The sequence below is a fragment of the Danio aesculapii genome, chromosome 11, assembly GCF_903798145.1.
Source record: "Danio aesculapii chromosome 11, fDanAes4.1, whole genome shotgun sequence".
NCBI lineage: Eukaryota > Metazoa > Chordata > Actinopteri > Cypriniformes > Danionidae > Danio > Danio aesculapii.
This window is the reverse complement of record NC_079445.1, coordinates 31,790,617-31,814,859: the sequence shown is the minus strand read 5'-3', so window position 1 is coordinate 31,814,859 and position 24,243 is coordinate 31,790,617. Positions and strand designations below refer to the sequence as shown.

The following is a 24,243-nucleotide window of genomic DNA, read 5'->3' as shown; positions in this document are numbered from 1 at the left end:
CTTGAACCATTCATCAGAGGTATAATGATCAGATCGATCAAGAGGAAAACCGAGACACAACTGACCACTCTATAAACTGCATTAAACATTCATCCAGCGGCAGAGATTTCAAGCTGACAGGGAAGAAGTCGCAGTTGCCCAACGGTCAAGGGTCAAAGGGCACATTTACCAACAATTCAGTGTACGTATGGGGAAAGAATCAAAGGTGAAATGAGCTGTAGGTGACCTAGAGAGCAAACGCTGGTTAATTCACCCAGTGTGCTTCTCATGCAGGCAGACAGACAGTAGGCCTGAGAGGTGAGAGTGATTTGAATAATGAATGAAGTTGGCCGGCTTTGACTTCTGCTATAATGAGAGAGGAACTGTACGTCTCAGACAGCTGGAGAACAGCTCGAGTGTCTGAATACCAAACACACCAAGAGGCTTTATAGGGCTGTTCACACAAGAAGGGCTCCTGCAGTATATATCGGCTGGCACTTGTTACTTGTAGATAAACATGCATTATATGTGTGCCATTGGATGTTGTGTTTGTCTTGTTTATTTCTCAGCATCAGGCACATTTTTAAAGACATGTCCTTATATTTAAATATCATGTCCACATATTTAAAGACATGCTTATTGCTCGTTTGCAGTCAAATTTGTCTATTCAAGAACAAATGACAGATGATTTTGGCCAAATATTGCTATTAGATAGCCAAAGCTAAATTTATTTTACATTTAACCATTATAGAGGCATACAGCAGACTCCAGATTAAGTCTGAATGTCTGCTGAAGTTGGGTGTCACTAGCTAATCTAGAGGCTGTGTACACCAGGCAGCTAAAGAGAATCACAAATTAAATTTTAAGTGGCACTGCTCATCCCCTACACTCAGAGTTTCAGCTCCTTCCTTCTGGTCGCAGGTTTCTAGTAGTAAGCTGTATTTCAGCTAAAATTAACGTAGTTTTTTGTTTAAAGAAAAAAAAAAAAAATTAAGGTTAAAATTTATTTCTTTTTTCGACAAGAGTCTACAGAACAAACCAGCATTATACAATGATTTGCCTAATTACTCTAACTTGCCTAATTAACATGATTAAGCCTTTAAATGGCACTTCAAACTTAATACTAGTATATTGAAAAATATTTAGTAAAATCTTACATACTGTCATCATGGTAAAGTTAAAAAGAAACTAGTTTTTAAAAATAAGTAATTAAAACTATTATGTTTGGAAATGTGTTAAAAAAATATTTCAGTTAGAAAATTAGAAATTGGGGAAAAAATATAGAGGAGGGCTAAAAGTTCTGACTTCAAATGTGTGTGTATGTATATATATATATATATATATATATATATATATATATATATATATATATATATATTCTCTCTTTTTCTCGATATAAATATACACATTTTTACCCGTCTTCCTTGGTTTTACTTAAATGGAAATAAAGCTTATGTTAGCAATTGTTAAGTTGAACGTGCCTTCTGTTCAGCTGCATTACACTCCAGCTGTTTAAGGCATGAACGCGTCGTGCTTCCAATGGCCAGTCCAGCGTGGCTGCACCAAATTTGTGCTATTATAATGATTTTCCTATTACAGTACACTTATTATCCTGCAAGAATTTTTCAGTAGACGTATAATAGTATGATTAGCACCAAGTCTCTCGAGCATTAGCAGCAGATTTATAGTATCATTACTTGCTTCATTACTAAGTACAACATTAAAGTCTGCAGAGGATAAAATTACTGTAACAGGAAGGAATGTGGTGAGCTTACAGAGGAGATGGAAAAATCTTCCAGGAGCCAAAAAAAGCTCATTTATTCCATTATCATCAACTATGTCTTAGTGCTGGCAATCCAAGCGTTTACATTATATGTACAGCTGAAGCTGCGATGCATTCTGCGATGATCTGGATAGCATATTGAGGTCAGTATGTATGTAAACATAACCATGTGACTCATTTCAATGCATGCAAATGAATATTACAGCACTATTGCATAATTTATTGTAAAATAAAGCAGCATTTTTAACCAATGTGTTTAAGAAAACTAAATCTACACTTGTAGTGAGTTTGACCTGTACTAGTTTTCTTTAAAGAAAATTATGTATTTAGTTGATTGATGCTCCAGAAGGGGTGCAAACTTTTGAACAAAATAAAAGTGTGTAGTTTTTTCTCATTTGTCCTAAATATCATATTATATCTTAACATCAAGTTTCCCTGAGTACAAAATAATTAATTACTCCAATTCAATTAGTGCTTGAACCTTCTGCAGTTGCATATGAATCTGTCACTTGTTCTTAATGTGAAAAGCTGGATCTCAAAGTAATACAGTCATTTTTGGAAAGGGTTCAAATACACAAAAATCCTGAAAAACCAAAGAATTTGCAGGACAAATTCAACTATTAGTTTCTCTAGTGTACTATTTATAAATGTCTGTCATGTGAAATATCTAAAGCTGCAGTGAGTAGGCCTGTCATGATAGGGAATGTTTGTTTTGCGATATATTGTCACAGATATTGTTGCGATAAGCGATATTTAGTGTTGGGCAAACTACTTGGAAAAAGTAGCAAGCTAAGCTATTAGTTACTCCACTTAAAATGTAGCTTAACTACACTAAAAGCTACCCCCTGGAAAACTTAGCAAGCTAAGCTATAAGCTACTTGGCAAAAGTCCATCCATGTCAGTTCTGTCTAAGTGATCAGAAAAACTGCCAATGAAACATATGCAGGTTTATTGTTAAGTTCAGTCATTTAACGCAATATGCTGTTCCGAACAGAAACAAAGAAGAATTCGCCATTCTTGCTATCATATGGATTTACTTTAATCGGCTAGACACCGGCTTCAAAACTCTGTGAATAGTGGTGGTGTAACTTAATGATCCGCGATCAGTAAATGTAGCTTTGTTGACACTACTGCGCTACTTGCTTAAAATAATAGCTTCGCTACTGAAAAGCTGTTTGATTTAGAAAGTAGCGACGTTACCGCCACGCTACTGAGAAATGTAGCTAAGCTAGTAGCATCACTTCACCAACACTGGCGATATTATTGCCATTTTGACAGAATTTTATACTACTGATTATATAATGATTATATAACAGAATAATAATGAAAATAGCTATAAACACTATAAAATACTTATCGTTCTTAAGGCTATTTAGATTATATAATTAGTCGATATATTGATTATTGTGACAAGCCTAGCAGTCAAACTTGACTTTTCATCATTGACTTCCATTCATACGCATGCAAAAGCTTTAGACCGGAAATGCAAGTCCATGCTAAGAAATTTGACATTTTGTGGGATATTTGAAGCTAAGGTAAAGTTGCGTGAACTATGACCTGTGAACCTGCATTATGTGAATGTGTGAGACTAATTGAAGAACATAACATCACTCAGTACAGAAAAATTATGGAGGAATTGCTCATTTTTGCAAGATGTAAACATATTCACAGGCACCTGTAAATTTTTTACTTGTATAACATCGCTATATTGGTCAGTTGGCGTTTCTGTGTGGAGTTTGCATGTTCTCCCTACGGGTGCTCTGGTTTCCCCCACAGTCCAAAGACATGCAGTACAGGTGAATTGGGAAGGCTAAATTGTCCGTAGTGTATGAGTGTGAGTGAGTGTGTGTGGATGTTTCCCAGAGATGGGTTGCGGCTGGAAGGGCATCTGCTGCGTAAAAAATGTGCTGGATAAGTTGACAGTTCATTTCGCTTTGGCGACCCCGGAGTAATAAAGGCGAAAAGACTAAGCCGAAAAGAAAATGAATGAATGAATGAATAAAAGGGTACTAATGTCAACAAATGCGACATGACACTCACTCTTGAGCTGACTTGCATTGTGGTTAAGACCCATGCGAGGTGGCAGAGTAATGTGGTAGGGCAGGGCGCTGCTGAATAAGATGTCATTGGGCACGGCCTGATCCAGCATGGAGCTACGAGAGCTAGCCAAGGACAGCGCCCTCCGGTGGCTGCTACACAAGCTCTCATCTGACAGAGTCCGGTACAGCGAGCGGCGCGGAGACTGCACCACAAGCGGTATCTGAAATAACACACACACACAAAAATAAAGTCTTAAAGAGATGACAGCTGCCAATGAGAACTACACATCTGCAATCAACTAAAGTAGTAAATTTAAAATGTTAATTTAAAAAAATTGCAGACGATGTTGTGGGGCTAAAACGTGTCCTCTCGCAAAAGGTGGCGACGCACATAAATATGTTTACTTTCATGGTATTACAGACAGTATTTTAATTGTTGTATGCTTGGTAAAGAAACATTAATACCAAGGTAAGCACCCTATACTATATTGTACACACTATTAGAACTGTACAATATTGGTAAAATCTGACATTGCAATATTTAAATTTATTAAATTCATATAAATTTATGAATTTAGATTGACTGGGATGATTCTAAAGGGGAGTGAATAACTTATAGAAATATAATAAACAAATGACAATTTATAGATAAATACATCAGAGCATCGACAATGCATAAAACCATAAAGCACTGTTTGTTTTATTTGAGTCGTAACAGTATTCAGGTAACACAAATTGAATATTGAAAAATAACGCTGCATGGTCTTCATCGTATGAATAATTAGATAAAATGTATCTTTATTAAAGTTACAAATGGTGTAATTTCTTGTTCCTGAATGCTTTAGACTCTCTTTAAATGCTCACACAGCCACAGGCCTTAAAACCAAGCGGAAACCTCTCGCTCTCCCTCGTGAAGCCAATATGGAAGTAACTGAAACTGCAATTCATCGACTCGCCTTTGGGGGCTGGCTCCAGGAATTTCAGATGTTCACTGACTGCTATGCTAAATTGGCCATTTTTACAGCTAATATAAACATGTTTACAGCCTGGTACAAAAGATGGTTATGGTGCATATAGCTAATATTACCCTGCATGACAACTGTAAGGGAGTGATTTTATAACTCATCCGTTTTGCTTTTATTAAGTTATATTAAGTCTGCATAATAAAGAGCTGGGCCACTTGAGTGACAGCTAGGCTTCGCTGGTCGCTGTCACTTCACCTCAGCTGATTCCGGGTAATTAGCTGCTGAACTCATCACACAGTACATTGTATTTTTGTTTTGTTTTATGCGGCTTTACACAGTCAATTTCCTTTTGGGATTGTTTTCAACAATAATCAGATAATATGACATATTGTGTGCACTTAATTGTGCTCACAAACCATTCAAGTGGCTTTCATTTCCCAGGTGAGTGAAATTATATACTTATATACCATCTCTATAAATGTATTTCTTTTATTTAGGATAAATTATCATTTCTAATTTTCTTTAGACCTGTAATGCACTTCAGAATCTGACAGATTGATTAGCTGTAGGTTATAAAACACTCATCTAAAACGTTGTCATACAGTGTTATGCCTGGATTTTATAAATAGCCTAGCATTTACTAACATAGACTATATCTGAAGTATTTGTAAGTAATTTGCGTTTTCCACCTGTAGAAAAACGTCAATGCTTAGTGGCTCGATGTATTACAACAGTGTTTTTAAAAGTCTAAACACTTTATCCCAAAGAAAAGCCAGCCTAAGTAAAATGCTAGCAGGTGTCTGTAGCTCCGCCTCTTGGCCCTTGTTTGGTATCCCTCCGTCAGTGCGATGACGCACGAACAAAATGACGACTGTTGGCCACGCCTACTTGTAGCTTCATTTGCGCTCTTCAGAAACCTATGAGTGACGTCACGGATACTACGTCCATATCTTTTACAGTCTATACTTAAAACACATGCAAATGATAATATTGTTTGCAGCATTGTATATCCGACGTGACTATTTCAGTTGCACACATTCCGATATTAATGATATATTGGGTAACCCTGCAAAAGTTTTAACATTTCTGGATGAACAGACTTTTGTTTAATCAGACAATGGAATAGGCACTCCTGTATCATAACCAAGGGACTCAGGTTATACCAATAAACGTCTAGACATATCTGTTTTACATTTACATATGCCATGTGACCTTTAAATGCAACAACAAAAAAAAAAAATTCCATTGCAGTTTTGCGAAATACTCCTTTTTATAATTGTCTGAAAAACATTATTCTATCGTAAAATTTTTTTTGTGACATATAGATGTTTATGCAAAATGTACACTTTACTATTACGCATATTAAATTTCACAATTTCAATTTGCGTAATTTTAATGGTATTAGAAACACACGCCTAAAGAGAAAGAGACTGGGAGAAGGAAGCAAAGATATTATTCATCAGAATATGATTATGTGAAAGGCTCGGCAATATTGTTAATAAAACAGCCGTGGCAATAAAGCACATATCACTTAATTGAATTGTGGGAGAGGAGGAGGTTTGGCGAAGGGAACATGAGACTCAGCTGGGGACCAATCAGCAGTCAGTGAGAGTGGCTGTGGGTCTGTGAGTCAGATCTATTAGAGTCATGGTGCTCTCATCAATAATGCAGGAGCGATGGACACGGGCCTCATGGGGGAGGGGGGGGGGGGGTCGACAGCAGGAGGAGGGGCGCAAACTGACAATTAGAGAGACATGAACGTGACGAAGGACCAGCAGACCGAAGAGATGGAGTGCTTATAATAGACCGGCAAAATTAGAAGAAAATAAGCACAGCAAATATGAAAAATGGCACATTAGTGTTTGTGCACAGTGGCACGCGTTGCAACAAAGAAGTATGGATTTATTTTGTTTCAAGTGGTAATGATAATTATGATGATTTTAATAATATATTATAATAGTCATATATATTATTTCATTTTTGTATTATTATTATTATTATTATTACTACTATATATTATTGTTTTATAGTTGTTATATAGCAACATTTTATAGTAGTTATTATAATTTATTATAATGGTTGTGGTTGTATAAATACATTTTGTTGCCCTAAATGAAATGTTATTACTGTTATTTTATCACTAACAACACCACTTTTTTCCCAGTTAGCTTAAATGACAACAACGTTTATAATAATAATAATAATAATAATAATAATAATAATAATAATTGTTATTATTATTATTGAGAAATAATCAATTAAGTTAACTGGAAAGGAGTTGTTGATTTTATAATCATTGATATTACTGTTATTAATGATATTGATAATAATATGAAGACGATGAAGACAACTACTACTACTAATAAAATAATAATTGTAAGACGATGACAACAACTACTACTGATAACAATAATAAGACAACGACGATGACTACTACTGCTAATAATAATAATAATGATAAGACAATGACTACCACTACTACTACTAATATTAATACAATGACTATTACTACTACTTATAATAATAAGACGACAACGATGACTACTACTACTACTAGTAATAATAATAATAAGACGACGACAACTACTACTACTACTAATAATAATACGACGACAACAACAACAACTACTACTACTACTACTAATAATAATAATAATAACAACAATAATAATAATAATAATTATTATTAGCAGCATACTAATTTAATTTATCTAGAAAAAAATTATTACTACAAATACTAAAAGCTTTATTACTAAGAGTCGTTTTATTAATTTCATTGTTAATCATAATAGTAGTAGTTAACCATTATCATTTGGTATTGCTTTACAGTACAATTACAACAGCCAGTTCCTGAATTGTTAATGAGTTGGGTATCACGGTTGACAATCAACAATGGCTGTACAACATTTATTAAGCCTAGTTAAAGGACAATTTATAAATCATTAATTAAAATGTATAATTTATAAGCAATGCGTTATGAATTAACAGAATACATGATGTAAGAAATTATTACATAATATATTTACATAATATCAAATGCATTAGCATCTTCATCTGTTACCCATGATTTTTATACACTATGTAGCTGAATTAGATTTAGACAGAAGTTATTATACAATTTTACACTAGTTATTTGTACATATTTATTATTTGTACATATTATTATTTTCTTTATGTAGCTCTTTCGACAAAACGTGCATTGCAAATGTATAAAACGAAAGCTAACATGCACACATATGCAGTATCTTTACACGGTTGTGAGCACATCAGGTGAGGAGAATGACTGATTATTGTGACCTCATTTCCCCCAGATTCCGCCATTTGTCAAGTAAACACAGTTGTTACACAGACTGCTGACTGGTTGATTTCCTTGTCAGCGGAATCACAGCGGTGAATAATGTTAAGGGCAAAAAACACGTTTAAAACTATTTCTTTGTTTTTCGGTGTTGCTTTAACGTGTGGTAACGACTGCAGCTCTGCATTACTCATCCTCCAGGGCTCACCTTGCCCCGGCCTGCCTGCCCCGGGGGACTGTCGGGGAGAAGCATCCTGAGGAAGGCCTCCTTAGAGAGCGTCTGGAGCTTCTCACCAGCACTATTAACCACCTGGGACGAGTCCCTTAAATAGAGGCCCCTGAGAGAGAGAGAGAGACATGGAGACAAAGAGGGAGAGAAAGTGAGACATTAGCTGGAGGTTTCAAACCAAGGGCTTGTTTACTCCTGCTGTTAAGACGCGTTTTGGTGGATTGTGTTACAGGTAGAAGAGGAAAAGGCACAGTTGTTGACACCTGGTGTTTAAATATGACCACTTTTGACCACTTTTCTGATGATGCAGTGTTTTAAAGTGGTTGTGTATATAGTCTTTTTTAATGATTTTTCATTGTGATGCTGTGAAATAAGCATCTGTAGTTTATATACACTGAAAAAATAATGATTCACTAGATTTACTCGTTTTTTTTAAGGTAACTGGTTGTTAACAGTTTATATGGGCTGAGTTTAAACTAATTAAATACAGTAATGTTCAAGTTAATTTGTTTGTTTAAATTCAGCCCATATATATTATTTGCAACAACTTACCTTAAAAACAAGTTAGTAAATCCAATGAATCAGTCTTGTTGTGGTGTGCAGTTTTAAAGTTAAAAAGATAGTTTTAAAGTTTAAGTTAAATATGCATTATAAGTAATGCATGTATATAAACAGTTAAAGTCAGAATTATTAGCCTGAAATATGTCTAATAATATTTTTTCTTGTGAAAAAAGTTTTATTTGTTTTGTTTCGGCAAGAATAAATGCAGTTTTTATTTTATTTTTTAAATTAAGCTTAATATTATCAGCCCCTTTAAGCTATATATTTTCTGATCGTCTACAGAACAAACCATCGTTATACAATAACTTGTCTAATTACCCTAACCTGCCTAGTTAACCTGATTAACCTAGTTAAGCCTTTAAATGTCACTTTAAGCTGTATAGAAGTGTCTTGAAAAATATCTAGTCAAATATCATTTACTGTCATCATGACAAAGATAAAATAAATCAATTATTAGAAATGAGTTATCAAAACTATTATATTTAGAAATGTGTTGAAAAAAATCTTTCCTCCGTTAAACAGAAATTTCTAATAAACAGAATGTCTTGACTGTCTTGTTCCAAAGTGTAAGATCTCTTTACCTAAAATTAAAAAGTAATATAATTTTTTTAAGGAGTGTACTTAATAATTGCTTAAAACAAAACAGCAGGTTTATACAGATAGTTTACTATGAGTTTGCGGATCATGCCGCCTTTGCTTTTGCCTTATAGCAATTTTATGTAAAGAATTATAATATTTATGTGTTTATAATGTGTTTTAATGTTTATAATAGTGTATATGTATCTATTTCATTTTCATTTTAGGTCAAGCCACCCGTGGATAGGCGTTGAGAATTAGCAAGTCTGCTAAAACACTTAAACAAATGCATTTGGTTGTAGCGTACATTAATTATGATGTCCATGTCAAAATAAATAAATAAATAAATATATAAATAAATAAATGATTTCTTAATTTAAGTTCTTTACATTTATTTCCGATGAGTAATTCCTAAATCTGCATTTAGCCCATAAAGTTTTAACATTTATATAGAGTTGAAGACTAAATTATTCTGTTTTCTGTAAATTTTGTTATTTGTATTTTTATTTAATTTTCACAATATTTCCCATAATATTTTTTTCTTTTGGAGAAACTTGTATTTCTTTTATTTTGGCTCTAAGAAAACTATTTAAGTTATTACATTTTTTTAAACAATTTTTAAGGTCAATATTATAAGCACCCTTTGATTTTTTTTTGATTGGCTACAGAACAAACAACTTGCTTAATTAACCTAATTAACCTAGTAAAGCCTTTAAATTGCACTTTAAGCTGAATACTAGTATCTTGCAAATAAACCAGTAATATAATACAAACTGGCATCATGGCAACGGCGCAAGAAATCAGTTCTTAAAACTATTATGTTTAAATATGTGTTAACAAAAATGTCAAAGCAGGGCTATTAATTTTGCCGCCAACTTCTACATTTAAATTAGATTGAAAAACATTTAGAACATCAAACGTAATTAGATTTAGCGTCTTTATGTATAAAAGCTTTTGTTTTATGCAGGGGATGAGACATTATCATTAGCTACATGAAAAGAACATTCATGCGACACACATTTTGGTGTTTGAAATATTGGTTATATCTTTGCAGAAAATAAAACAGAATAAAACTCATAATTATACATTAAATAATACACTGACAAACTTATTTTTTAACAAAAAAAGGCATCAATTCCTTATCAAGAGCATTTCAAGAGCAATCCGATCAAATGTGCTTCCAACTACCTCTCAAACAAGTGGTTAAAAGTGGACAAACTCAAAACATTTAGATCAGGGGTGTCCAGGAGGGCCGGTGTACTGCATAGTTTAGCTAAAACTACCTTCAACACACCTACTGGATGTTCCTAGTATACCTAAACAGCTTGGTTAGCTGGTTCGGGTGTGTTTAATTGGGGTTGGAACTAAAATATGCAGGACACCAGCCCTCCAGGACCGAGTTTGGACACCCCTGGTTTAGTTTCTATATACACCAGTGTTTTTTAAGCATTGTGCAATAGGTGATTGACAGAAAATGCATCTTAATATCAGGCGTAAACAAAGCAAAAGTAAACTTGAAGTGTCTGTGTTTTATAATGCTGCAGATGTGGGTTTCTACAGACAACACAATCCAGGGACTACAAGGCAGTGACAAAACACAGGATTATGGGTCATTGACTAAGGAACAGCCTTCACACAGTCATGATCTGACTCACCAGGGAACAAATCAAAACAGACCATCGCCTCCTGTGCTCTGAAAGGACCAGTTCACGCGAAATAGAGAATATGTCATCGTTTACTCGCACTCATGTTGTTTCAAACCTATATGATGATTTTTTTTAAACAATACCCAGGCTTTTTGTAATATAACAAAAAGTGAATGAAGATGAGGGCTGTGTTGCAGCTCTGAAATGTCAAGTACCGTGAATCATAAAACTGGTTCACATGCACTATTTACCAAGATTTCCAAAGCCAAAAATAGCTTTGTGCGAAGAACAGACCAAAATGTAAAGGATTAGTTCACCCAGAAATGAAAGTTCTGAACCCTTGTGTCATTCCAAATCTCATAAGCCTTCGGAAAACAAACAGAGACATTTTTTAATAAAATCTCAAAGATTCTTGTCCCTTCATTGAAAGTCTGATGCTTCGTGATGTTCATAAACAGATAAATGAAAATAAAGTGGTTCAGTCGAATTCTTCTGTGGAGAAATGATTACATTATAGGATTAACAGATATCACTTAGCCATTTATTTGGATGTAGACAATGAGAGTGAGAAACAAATGAACTGGTTTTTGAGAAAGCTAAAATGTGCTGTGACACACAAAAATGTACTTCATTGGTTTAAATAGACACTTTAAATACACTCATAATAAATACACTTGGTTGTTCAAACTACTTATTTAAAATGAGCTAAATAAACCCAATTCTTGAGGTATTTTGGGGACAACTCCATTGTTTTATGTTCAATCCACTTAAATTTGCAAAAAAAAAATTAAAATAAATACAAAAGTTAACTTCACTGATTTGATGAAGGAATTGTGTGGAACCCAGCATTTTTACAGTGTAGAAGGACTAAAATCTCTTTCCAAATGATAAAATATTATTAAAAATGTCTTTATTTGCATTCTGAAAATACATGAAAATCTTTTGGGTTTGGAATGACATGAAGTTGAGTAATTTGATGACACAAGTTTCAATTTGGAGTGAACTAACCCTTAAAGTCAATATTTACTGAATATTTTGACCATGTTGGTAGAGAGAGAGCAACGTCTGATTCATCAATAAATCATACTGGTCTAAATGAAAATTTTTGACAAAATAATCCAGTCACAGCTCATTAAAGTGAAAGTAATTGGTGGAAAAACAACTTAAATGCTCTGTTCATCGCATAACACTTGTACAGACCAATTTTTATAAACAATAGCATAAATAATAGCAACAGTTTATTGAATTATTTTCCATGTTTAACAGAGCAAGGAATTTTTTCCTTAAAGTATTTCTTACTATATTTTTCTTCTAATTAAAGTTTTTTTTTTAGTTTGACTGGATTAAAATAAATAAAAAAAAACATAAGAAGATAAATGTTCTAGCCTGCTTAAGAAATTATTTTTTTAATGGCTTAAAAAAAAAAAGTTTCCCAATTACTTGCCTAATTAACTTAACTTGCCTTGGTAACATAATTACCCTAGTTAAGCCATTAAAACGCACTTTAAACTAAATACTAGTGTAACCCACCGGTCCTACTGCACCCAACCCGCTCTGAGCTGGGATCGAACCAGTGAATTTTAGTATAGGAGTCAGTTGCTCTAACAAGGAGGCTAAAGACCATGGCCACCAGCATTTGTCACAAGAGCACCTTTAGAGGTCAGAGGAGTGAGGTTTATCTGCACAGCACTTCGCTAGCTTGCCTCCGTTACATTCACCACCCCAAACCTCACTCCCATCCCGGACGAGTTCCCATGTGTAACCTACCGGTCCTACTGCAACCAATTCAGTCTGAGCTGGGATCAAACCGGCGATTTTTTTTTTTGTATGGGAGTCAATTGCTCCAACAAGGAGGCTAAAGACTATGGCCTCTAGTATCTGTCGCTAGAGTGGCTTTAGAGGTCAGAGGAGTGAGGTTTACCTGCATTGCACTTTGCTAGCTGGCCTTCGTTACACACACCCTCTTAAATCTCACTCCCATCCCGGACGAGTTCCCATGTGTAACCTACCGGTCCTACTGCAACCAATTCAGTCTGAGCTGGGATCAAACCGGCGATTTTTTTTTTTTGTATGGGAGTCAATTGCTCCAACAAGGAGGCTAAAGACTATGGCCTCTAGTATCTGTCGCTAGAGTGGCTTTAGAGGTCAGAGGAGTGAGGTTTACCTGCATTGCACTTCGCTAGCTGGCCTTCGTTACACACACCCTCTTAAATCTCACTCCCACCCCGGACGAGCTCCATGTGTAACCTACTGCTCCGGCGATTCTTTGAATGGTTGCTCTAACAAGGAGGCTTAAGACCATGACTAGCTGGCCTCCGTTACACTAGTAACTATTAAAATAGCATATACTGTTAACATGGCTAAAGACTAAATAAATTGCTATTAGAAATTACTTATTAAAACTATTAAGTTTAAAAGTGCGTTGAAAAAATTCCATTAAACGACATGTTGGAAATATTGGAAAAATAATGTTTTAATAATTTTGCTGTATTACAGGAGAAATGAAATGAGAGTGAGTAAATGATGATACATTTTTATTTGTGTGTGAACTGTCCCATTAAAGGAGTAGTAAAAGTGTCATTTCTACAAGACAACAGGGGAAAGGAACAAGACGGTGAATAATTCAGGGCCAGGTAATGATCCAACTACCTCGATTTCCTCAACAGCGTCTTTAGAAGCAAAGACAACACCTCTGAGCGACTGAGGCGGCAATAAAGAGGAATAAAAGAAACAGATTACACACACAGCTTTAAATCGATTCAGTGTCCCCTTTTGTTTCTGAATACCTGACAAGAGACAAATATGAATTTGCATCAAATATTGCCTGCATCAGGAGAACGTCAGCATCTCCCCGTGAGCTTGTCAATCATATCAGGTCTCTGCTTAAATCGTGGGAGAAACATTTGCTTGGCCTTCGCTCTGATAATGCGAAGTGGCAGGTGTCAAGTAGATTCTGTCTGGATTCTGTATGACGGAGTTTATATAATACGTCTGTTGACATCGATCATCTTGGAGCTTCTGCCAGCAAGTGATGTGTTACTGACCTAAAAGGTTTCCCGAATGTCACTGATATGCAGAGGTTCTGGTCAGACAATAGCTATTTTTCATCCACCCTATTTTAGGTGCATTTTGAAACATCACAAAAAAAAAATGTTTAATGAAAACTAGCGTTGTTCAGATACCGATACTAGTATCGGAAATACTAAAATACTTAAAAACATGGTATTGGATCGGTTTATGGTTTCAAAGACTCGCCGATACCGATCACAGAATTTTTGCAGTATTGGCGAGTCTTTGAAACCATAAACCTATCCAATACCTCCAATACCATCTTTTTAAATGAGACATATGCATGCCAGCTTTACTTAATGCTACAAACCCAGAACCAGTTCTTCTTTGCTGATCAGTAAGGCTAGGTGATTTGACCTAAAATCAAAATCTCGATTATTTGAACATTTTAACCTGATTATGATTAATGAACGATTATTTTAATTGATTTATTTGATGTTTTTGCCCTCATAGTTCACTGACAATTTTTGCACAGTAAATGTACTCACATATTACAAGTGAGAGATATTTGAATGTAGGGTGCATTACTTGATTTTAATATGATTGAAGGAAACACACTACTATCTACGATTATTTATTGAACATCAATGCTGAACTACTGAAATTAAAACACACATTGCTTAAAACGCAGCTCTCCACGCTGCCCACCCTTGTCGTCGCTACCAAACCGACCAATGACAAAGCTTGTGCTACGTGTCGTTGTAAATTGTATTTGCATTTTGTTTTTAAAGGTGTGCGAGTATGTGAAGGCTGTGCCGGACCATACACATGCGCTTGGCACAAGCATATGCGCTTGGCATAATAATGTCAGAATAATATAATAAGTGTAAATTAGCTTTGACAAAGCAGGGTCACGTGACTCCACATGCGGTAGGGAAAGTAATTAGAAAATTGACTTGGAAAAATTTGATCGATTATAAGTTTTAAATGTCGATTTCGATTAATCGCCCAGCCCTACTGCTCAGTATGCAAATACAGGAAGCTGTGCTTTGTTGCCACAACAACCATTGTTAGAGGTCATTTTTCTATATTTTTCATTTTCATTTTATATATTTCTTAATTCTTTGCAATGATTTATACTGTATACAGTTTCTACAAATAAACACTTCGGTTTAGTACTTGGTATCAGCCGATACCCTGAGCTCAGGTATCAGAATCAATATTGGGAAGGCAAAAAGGATATCCGGAAAATCCCTATTGGAAACACCAACACATTTTGAAAACGTGCAAACAAAACATACAACATTTTATCTAGTTATAAAAAATGTGCATAAATTAAGATTGGAAAAACATTTACTGAATGAATTGCAGGATTTGCATCAAATAATTCCTGTGACTTTGATTTAACAGATCATGTAATACCTGAAATGAGGGCGATGGGATGGCATTAATGAACAAACTAGCAGACTGACCCCAGCATAAACATCTGAAATTTTTGTTTTGGTCATTCTTAAATCCCTCAGCCAAAGTCTGTCATCAAAGGGGTTCGGGATTATTACTGTATTATTACATATTATAATGAATGCACCGCCCCAAAAATGGTCTTGAAACTACAAAAGCCACCTTGTATTCATTGCATTTAATCCAATAATCTACTTGTTTAAGTATTTTATTATATAAGAAAAAGGCACACAGCAGCTTCTTCTACTGCAGTGGTCCTCAACATTTTTATTACCGTGGACCGGTCAATGCTTGACAATTTTAGGGGGGGGTTCTCAGAGGACGGTTTTCATAGAGGATGACAAGCTGTCACTCTGATAAAAGTTTTATTTATGGAGAAAATTACAAAGCACTACAGTGTTTGGGTGTTTTGTGTTTGTCTCAGATAATTAATCTACTGAAATGTGTACACGTGACTAGCGGTGCGCTCCTCGCGGCATTCATTCAACTGTGTGCATCTGGAAGGCCTAAGTGCGTCATGCCGCCAGAAGCCTCGCACCTTCTTTGGAAATAACGAACTTGTTGACTCTAGAAAAGATGCGATGAAAGGCCATTTAGCTGCTTAAGTGACCGAAATGAACTGAGAGAGTACGGCCATTTTTCAAAATAAAAGATCATTCAAACTCAGATAATAAATAAAACAGAAATAATTAATCATTTCTTGTGCGGCCTGATACCAATTGATCCATGGACCGGTACCGGTGGTTGAGGATCACTGTTCTATTGAAGCAAATTTTATTTAATTTTTTATATTTGGCGCTAGTTTATTAGCAAGTGACTAAAATGTTCTCTTTGACTCACTGGATGAAAACTGTGCTTTATTTTCAATTCTTTTTTCCAATATTCCAGTTGAGCATCAAATTTGCATCATTGGATGGAAACATAGCTATTGACGCAATGCATTTGTTCAACAGTACTGAAGCCATTTAAATATCAACTTTTCTCCAGCTTCAATGTTACATAAGATGTAACATAAGATGCACTAGACATTCAGAGCTACTTACCTGAAGTCTCTAGCTTGCCCTTGATCTTCCAGCAAGTGCTCATTTTCTCCTTTCTTCCAGCCAGTTGAATACTTTTCACCTTGTGATTGGCAGCTAAGAGAAAGCTTTTCTCGTCCTCCCATCGGATTTGTGTCCGTAGGAGAGATGATGTAGATTTTCGAGGGGTCAATGGAGCTCGAGTTCTTCGAACAGCGCTCAGAGGGGCTTCCAGAATGACGTGAGCCACTGGAGGATCACAATGAAAAGATGAAAATGAAACAGCAGACTGAACAGCTGATTGATCATCTAATGGCAATGCCTGTCTAAGCAAGAACTATTAATTATCAGGTTTTAAAAGCATTCTTGTCAAGGCAAGAATGAGTAAAAAGTACAGCGGGAACACCAATAAATGCAATGCTTTCTGCACAGTCAGTGGTATTTTAGTACTTTAATATAAAGTTGTTGCAATTATTTAGATTTTTTGCATTGTCTTTTTTTATTCCATTTTGCCTTCATTAATATTTAGTCAGTGTCAATAGCCTCTCGTGGCCAGCGTGCTGACAAGTAGCACTATGTTTTTTTTTGCTAATAAAAGCAAAAATACCATAACCAAATGTATATACAATTTTTTTTGTTTTTTTAATATGACAAAATACATGTTTTTATTTACATTATTTCAAAATACTTTGTGTTGTAATTTATATTACTGGAAGCCATTTGTTATGTTTTTAGTCAACAGTAACAACCCAACAAGATGAGACTGTCATGTTATAGTTACAGTCTTGAGAAAACATGGACTGCATCCTACTGTTTTTAGACTCACATCAAAGCAATACCTTTTCATTGTATAACTGACCTAACCTTTTCAAGTCAACCCATCAGGATGGGACACACTGCATATTCTTTTTTTATAAGCAGCACAGGCCAAAACACTGAATGTCAAAAAGCTTAGGTTATTACTTAGCCCTTGTAACTGTAAAAATAACAAATATTACCTTTTCCCAACAGGGAAAACCACCAACAATCAAGAATGCATGATTATATGCTTTCATGGCTTTGCAATAAAAAAAGTCATTATAATGGGAGTCAATGAGGCAAAAACAGCCCCCAACATAACAAAAGGGTAGTAAATTTGCCCAGTGTGTATTGTTGAGTTTAAAAAAAAAATCCAACACATTTTCCCAAAATATGCATCAAAATTAGATTTGTCACCAAATATCAAACCATTTTCTGAAACACAGATAAGGTAGTGGCCAATTTAAGCCTCAAAATCTTCTCAGAGTGGATAAAAACATCCCCAACAGCACACTAGGGTTAAAGCAACAAGAACAAAATAAGAAAAATGAATAATTTTCTAGGTAATATTTGGTTCTTAATTTCTGTCCCTCTATTGAAAGTCTATTTACCAAAAAAAAGCTTCAACACCAAGCAAAGAGATCAAACTATATAACGAACAGCTTTAATTTAGCCTATTTTTCAATACTAATCTCTCAATGGTTTAAACATTGGTTGCAAATAACTTTGCCAAAATGTAATACGTTCATCATCAAATGGCCATTTCTCTTCAGAACATTCGGATAGTATTTATTTCTGATCTCTTAACAGATATTTTGATGCGTCAATTTTAACAGACTTTAAACTGAGGGAATGATATCTCTCAGAGAATTAACTAGGCAGTTGTTGAAAGTGTAGTCAAGCATTCACAAAAATCTACATAAATTTTACACTCTCTTTCCATCTCACCTTGAAAGTGAGGAAATCTCGCTCAGATCTCCTGTGCTTCCATCCGTGGTGTGACCGGTGGGTGTAACGGGTGCATATCCCTGAGACAGGAACATCTTTGCCCTTTCTTCATCCGTCTCGCCATCCTCCTGGTACTCCAGAGGCCAGGGTAGTCCCGTATCAACCCTCCCGTCCCGCATGGCCATCCGTGAAGGTCCAACTCCAGGCAGGGGGAGGGCGGGGGGTGGAGGGGGCATACAAGGAGCAGTATCGATGCCGCTGTCAGTCGACGCACCTTTGATGTAGGTGAGACCCAAGGACTCGGGATCCATCGGGTCTCCAGATCCGAAATGCTTCTCATCGCTGCCACTGGAAGCATTGCTGGAGAGGGTGTTGTTACTGGAGTGGCTGGAGCAATGGCTGTGGCAGCTCTTCTCACGGCTCTGGAAGATTATTGTAGTGTGAGTATTTTGGCTGAGTAAGATTGATTAATGTTTTTAAGAGAACTGTCTTAGCAGGGACTGCATGATTTTGTTCCCCAATTTCTGTTTAACGGAAAAGAAGATTTCTTCAACACATTTCTAAATATAATAGTTTTAATAACTAATTTCTAATAACGGATTTATTTTATCTTTGCCATGATGACAGTCTATAATATTTTACTAGCTAGTTTTAAGATAGTAGTATTCAGTTTAAAGTGACATTTAAAGGCTAGGTTAATCAGGCAAGTCATTGTATAACAGTGGTGTCGAAAAAAACATAGTTTAAGGTGCTAATAATAATGACCTTAAAATGTTTATTAAAAAAATTAAAAACTGCTTTTATTGTAGCTGAAATAAAACAAATAAGACTTTCTTCAGAATAAAAAATATTATAGCAATTACTGTGAAAAATTCCTTCCTCTGTGGGAGATATTCGAAAAGAAAAAAATGTATAATAAATAAAAATAAATAAATGAATAAATAAATAAATAAATAATGCTAATATTAATGGCTAATAATTGTGAGTTCAACTGCAGATCAAATTAAAATGAAAGATTACTGTAGTATCTCAATTATTTAATACAAAATATCTTTATTATTTCAAATGTATTATTTTTAAATTATTGTTTTTCAATTTCTTAATTGTAGAATGCTAAATTGGTGCATAATAAAAAATGTGGTATAGAATAATGGTCCATCAATTAATGTTTTTACTAACATCAACTAAGTAGGAATAATCTTGTAAAGCATCTATTAATAATAGATCAACATGCATTATTATCAACTAATGCATTATTAACATCCAAACGCTGTGCTTGTTAACATTAGTTAATGCACTGAGTTAACATGAACTAACATTAACGAAGATGAATAAGTACCATAAATGCATTACTAATTGTTTGCTAATGTTAGTAAATACATTAACCTCTTAATGTCAAGTGCTATTTTAGGCTTTCCTCCTGAATTTTGCCTACCCAAATTCAAAAGCTTCTCAAATCCACATGTGAAGGTGTAAATGCAAATGTTTGGTATCTTTTAAAGAAAACCCTTTGAATTTTTATAAAACACTGTTGAAAATGATTAAAATAATTGTGTATGTTGTCTTTGTTATAATAAATTCAAAAAAAAAAAAAAAAAAAAAAAAAGGCATTTTTTTTTTGTAAACCCAAATTTGAGTGTACCTTTTAGGTTCTGTGTTAATTTTGTTGGTTCCTGCACATGTCAGTAATCATAGGAAAAAAGAAAAATGTCTCGATCATAATCAATGCAAAGGTTATTCTATTTCAACTGATGAGAGAACGGAACCACTTACGGGGGTATTGGGCCAGTACGGACTTTTAAAATGTAAAGAATGCGGAAGTAAATGATGTCACAGACCTAGTACCGGGTACGCAGAGTTTAGGAGTAACCAATGAACTATTATTTTAAAGTGTTGCCACACTGTAAAAAATATATGATCAATTAGTCTTGACAGCATGTTTTTAGGTCATTGTTACTTAATAAACTTAGTTAATTATGTTCTAACCTAATTTTACAAGTTAAGCAAGCTGATTTAAGTCAGTTTAACATAATATAAATTCAATGGATAATTGGATTCAGTCTAAAAATTTAAGGCAACCAGGATTTTTTTACAGTGCATTAATGTCTTATTATAATGCAGTAGAAATAATATAAATAATATATAATGATAATAAAAACACTGCTGGGATTCACTTTTTAAAAAAGCGAGGAAGAAGGTCAAATTTGTTATGAATTTATGACTGTATTTTTTATTTGTATTTTGATTTAATTTGCGTAATTGGTGGTCATGAAAAAACTCTTTACAATACATAATGCATATTCACACATTAACACAACTATCATGTATTTAAAATATATAGAGAGTATTTTTTTCTATCTTTTTTTAAAAATAATTAAATAAAAATAAACCCAGAAGGTCATGTTCACCTCCTACAAGACAGAATGTACCATTTGTTTACTTTCCGGTCAAACTTTAGTCCAACAAAAATGGATGATGTAAGAACCGGACCACTAAAGTGAATTTAGCAAAGCAATAACAGCACAAGTCAGAAGCAGCAGCCCTGCGCCATTACCACCTACTGTAACCAATCTCATGGAAAATAAATAATTGATTACACTGTTAAATTGCATCCTCTAAATTTAAGCCCTTTCGAATGAATGGAAAGTGGATGATTTTTAAACTTTAATGCATGGTTTGCTCTGGAAGACCTACTATGCTGCGCCATTTCCAAAGGCCCCCTCTGGCTAAAGCCAATGTGGTCAATACACTATCGCAAAAAGCTGTCAGTTCTGTGAATCAAGCACTGGAGGAATGTAGGCCATTGCATAAGTAACAGAAGATAAACATGATGGTACATCCTGCAGCATCAACACCGGCTGCAAGCGGCAAGGGTAGAATGACCTTTTCTGGCTTGATAAATCAGGTGGATTCACACTTAACCTGGCGAAACAGGCTCCAGACTTTAGTGCTATCTATCGCACGATGAAAGAAAGAATGTACAGTGTGGTGTCCAGTAACTGAGCTGGCGTCCAGTTTCTTACGTCAATTCCCACAGGGATTGCATGACTGGATGTGACACTATAAGCCATCTGCCATAGACGTCGCCCCCCTTTCCTGCAAACCAATGACCTGCCCTCCACAACTACCCACCCACCCATACGGAGAAATGTGCCGCATTTGCTGGGCTGCCAACTACATGTTCCTGACTAATGAGGTCACTGCACTCATCAGCCACATATAAACACACAAACCTTTGCATAGACTCACATGCATTCGCTCAGCATATGCTCCTGTTGCTGTACAGTACAAGTCATGTGTTGTATCTTAAAGAGACTCACATTGTTGAAATGCATGTCACGCAAGTCAATATGTTGGAAAGGCTGCACATGTCTGGAGTTCCAATGTTATTTAGGGATGAAACAGACCAAATTTAAAAGAAATGTTCACCACAAATTGCTACTTGGCTCCCACTAGAAAAGCAAACCTATGATACATATCAAACTTGTGATTCTTGGTCTCCCCTTAGGGAATCCATAAAAGAGCTTTCTTGATGTCTTTGCAGGAGCTTTCAATCCTTCATCATTTTTATTGGAAAACCGCTTCAAAACAATGCTTATTATTTAGATTTTTCATTTGTATTTGCTTTTTTTTTTTTTTTTTTTTACCTCCTGTCCTTTAATATCTATACATTCTGTAACATTAGTATGTGATGTACACTATTTATCTGATCTGATATGATCTTCACAAATATTTTTGTTTTTGGATACTGTAGGTTTTTGTTCTCGTATGACCTTAAATGTAAGGGCCAGCAATAATATGGTTGGGCCAGGGCACCTATAACACTATCTTTGCATTTGAATGGGCCCACTTCCATATTGTGTGGCAATATTGATCTGTGTGGTCATTGAGCTCTATTTTAACGAACTAGGCGCAAAGTCTAAAGCTCATGGCGCAAAAGCATTAAGGGCGTGTCCGAATCTCTTTTGCTGATTTAAGGATGGAAAAATACGCTCTGTGCCTGGTCTAACAGGGTTGTGCGTATTCTACTAATGAGTTATGGGTGTGTTTTGAGCATAACATGGATTAAACTAATCCATCTCCCATTCCCTTAAAGAGTCATTTGTGTCAGCCATGGTGCATTTGCTATTTAAATGGTGGACTTTGTAAGTGAAAAAACTGAACACTTCTCTAGTGAGAAAACAGTTAAACAGACCATCTGCAGTGCAAGGATAAAGAATGAGCCTCCACTAATTGGCCTCTTTACTTTCTCTTTACTTTTACTCTTTACTCCTTTACTTTCACAGATAAGGAAACGGTATTGTACGCACTCCACTGAAGACATCCATTAGCCTACATATTTAATTTTGTTTGTTAAGCACAAAAATTTGTTTCAAAACTATTTCTAAATTTAGTTCTAATTTCCAGCAAATTAATAAATGAATAATAATACTGTAGTGTGGTCAAAAACTGTGTTATATCCAAACACACATCCTGTTCTTTTGCTCCATATGGTGATGCATACGTCTCCAAAACCCAACAGGTGGACAAATCTAAACTTGTTTTTATTAAAATAAATATGCATATAATAAATACTACTGCTAACAATAATAACATTATACAAATGCAAATCGTCGTGAATGAACTGAAAAAAGGCATGGAAAATGCATGGAGGTAGTGGTTTTTATATTAGATTATTATAAAGATATTTGTGTATTGCTGTACATGCTGTGTGTATTAAGCTTTTGAACCTCATTGGCGCATCACTAACATGTTCTTCAAAATAGCAACGTGCCAACAATGCGCCTTAACACACCTCTATTTTAGACCAGCACACCCATGAGTCTACAAAGTGGTGCATTTGGATTTGCTATTTAAGCAACTTGGCGCAACACAAGAAACTTACTGTTGCGCTGGTCTGATAATAGCAACAAATCGCACCAAACATGTCTTGCGCCTTATTGCACCGGGTGTATGATAGGGCCCTTTATCTTCATAAAATGGTTGATGAAAAGCACCCAAGTGACCTTCTACTTCTGCATAAAGTTTTTGAGTGTATTTATGTTAGACACTTTACTATCCCATGAGTCCATCAGAGTGGATGTATGAACTGAATTGACACAACTGACGCAGGTTATTCATGTGAAAACGACATGGCGGATGTAGAGTAGTATGCCTGTATACTGGAGTTAATATTAAGAATGTGACAATAGCTATGTGGAAATAGGGGTTTACACGCCACATAGTTCTAGGAGCTCATTTATAGGAACTAGCCATCAGGTTGGTCCACTGAGAACTGATTTGTTTGACATCATGCAATGTATTGCACAAAATAAACAACTGGATGATAGAGGATACAGTGATCTGAGCTGTGTATTGGTTGTGACATTGGTTTCACGATAATGGAAATGGAATGTGGACATATAAACTGAAAGAGCAAATAGGATTAAACCAACCAACCACAATTTGGACAACAGGTAAATACAGCTAAAATTAGCTTACTGCATGTGTTCATACTTTATAACATTGGCATGTATTCACCCAATAAACGCACACTCAAGTCAGTTCCTATTAATACCTGTTAGTTCCTATTATGCTGGGACCTTACTCTCAACTAGAAGTCATTTAGAGTCCCCAAATGGTATTCCCATAAATAAAATCACTTAGATACATCGTAAACATCCTAAAAAGTTATATTAAGTACAAAAACAGATTACTACAAAAACCTCTTATGATCTATCTTTATTTTGTTCCATATGCCAAAAGGAGACTAACCCGAGGGAATTTCCCAGGTGAGTCTTTGGCCCCCTGTCTCTGTAGACCCCTGTTGAGGATCTTGGTGGATGGGATGTGCCACTTGGCTTCAGGAACACATGGCGATCCTGAAAATCATGGATTTGATGTTAAATGACATTGATTGGTGCACAATTCATAATTGAACTCATTGACTAATCTA

At 35.2% G+C, this 24,243-nt stretch overlaps 1 protein-coding gene across 2 annotated transcripts in view; it reads right to left on the bottom strand.

Annotated features, from left to right (window-relative positions):
• Positions 1-24,243, bottom strand: part of sipa1l2 (signal-induced proliferation-associated 1 like 2) — a 137,303-nt gene that overhangs the window by 17,559 nt on the left and 95,501 nt on the right. For both annotated transcript variants that reach the window (XM_056468790.1, XM_056468791.1), the window contains 5 exons: positions 24,063-24,169; positions 18,309-18,730; positions 16,587-16,811; positions 8,270-8,399; positions 3,803-4,022 (listed from right to left, as the gene is read on the bottom strand). In XM_056468790.1, the coding sequence (XP_056324765.1) occupies positions 3,803-4,022; positions 8,270-8,399; positions 16,587-16,811; positions 18,309-18,730; positions 24,063-24,169 (1,104 nt within the window). The remainder of the gene's footprint in view (positions 1-3,802; positions 4,023-8,269; positions 8,400-16,586; positions 16,812-18,308; positions 18,731-24,062; positions 24,170-24,243) is intronic.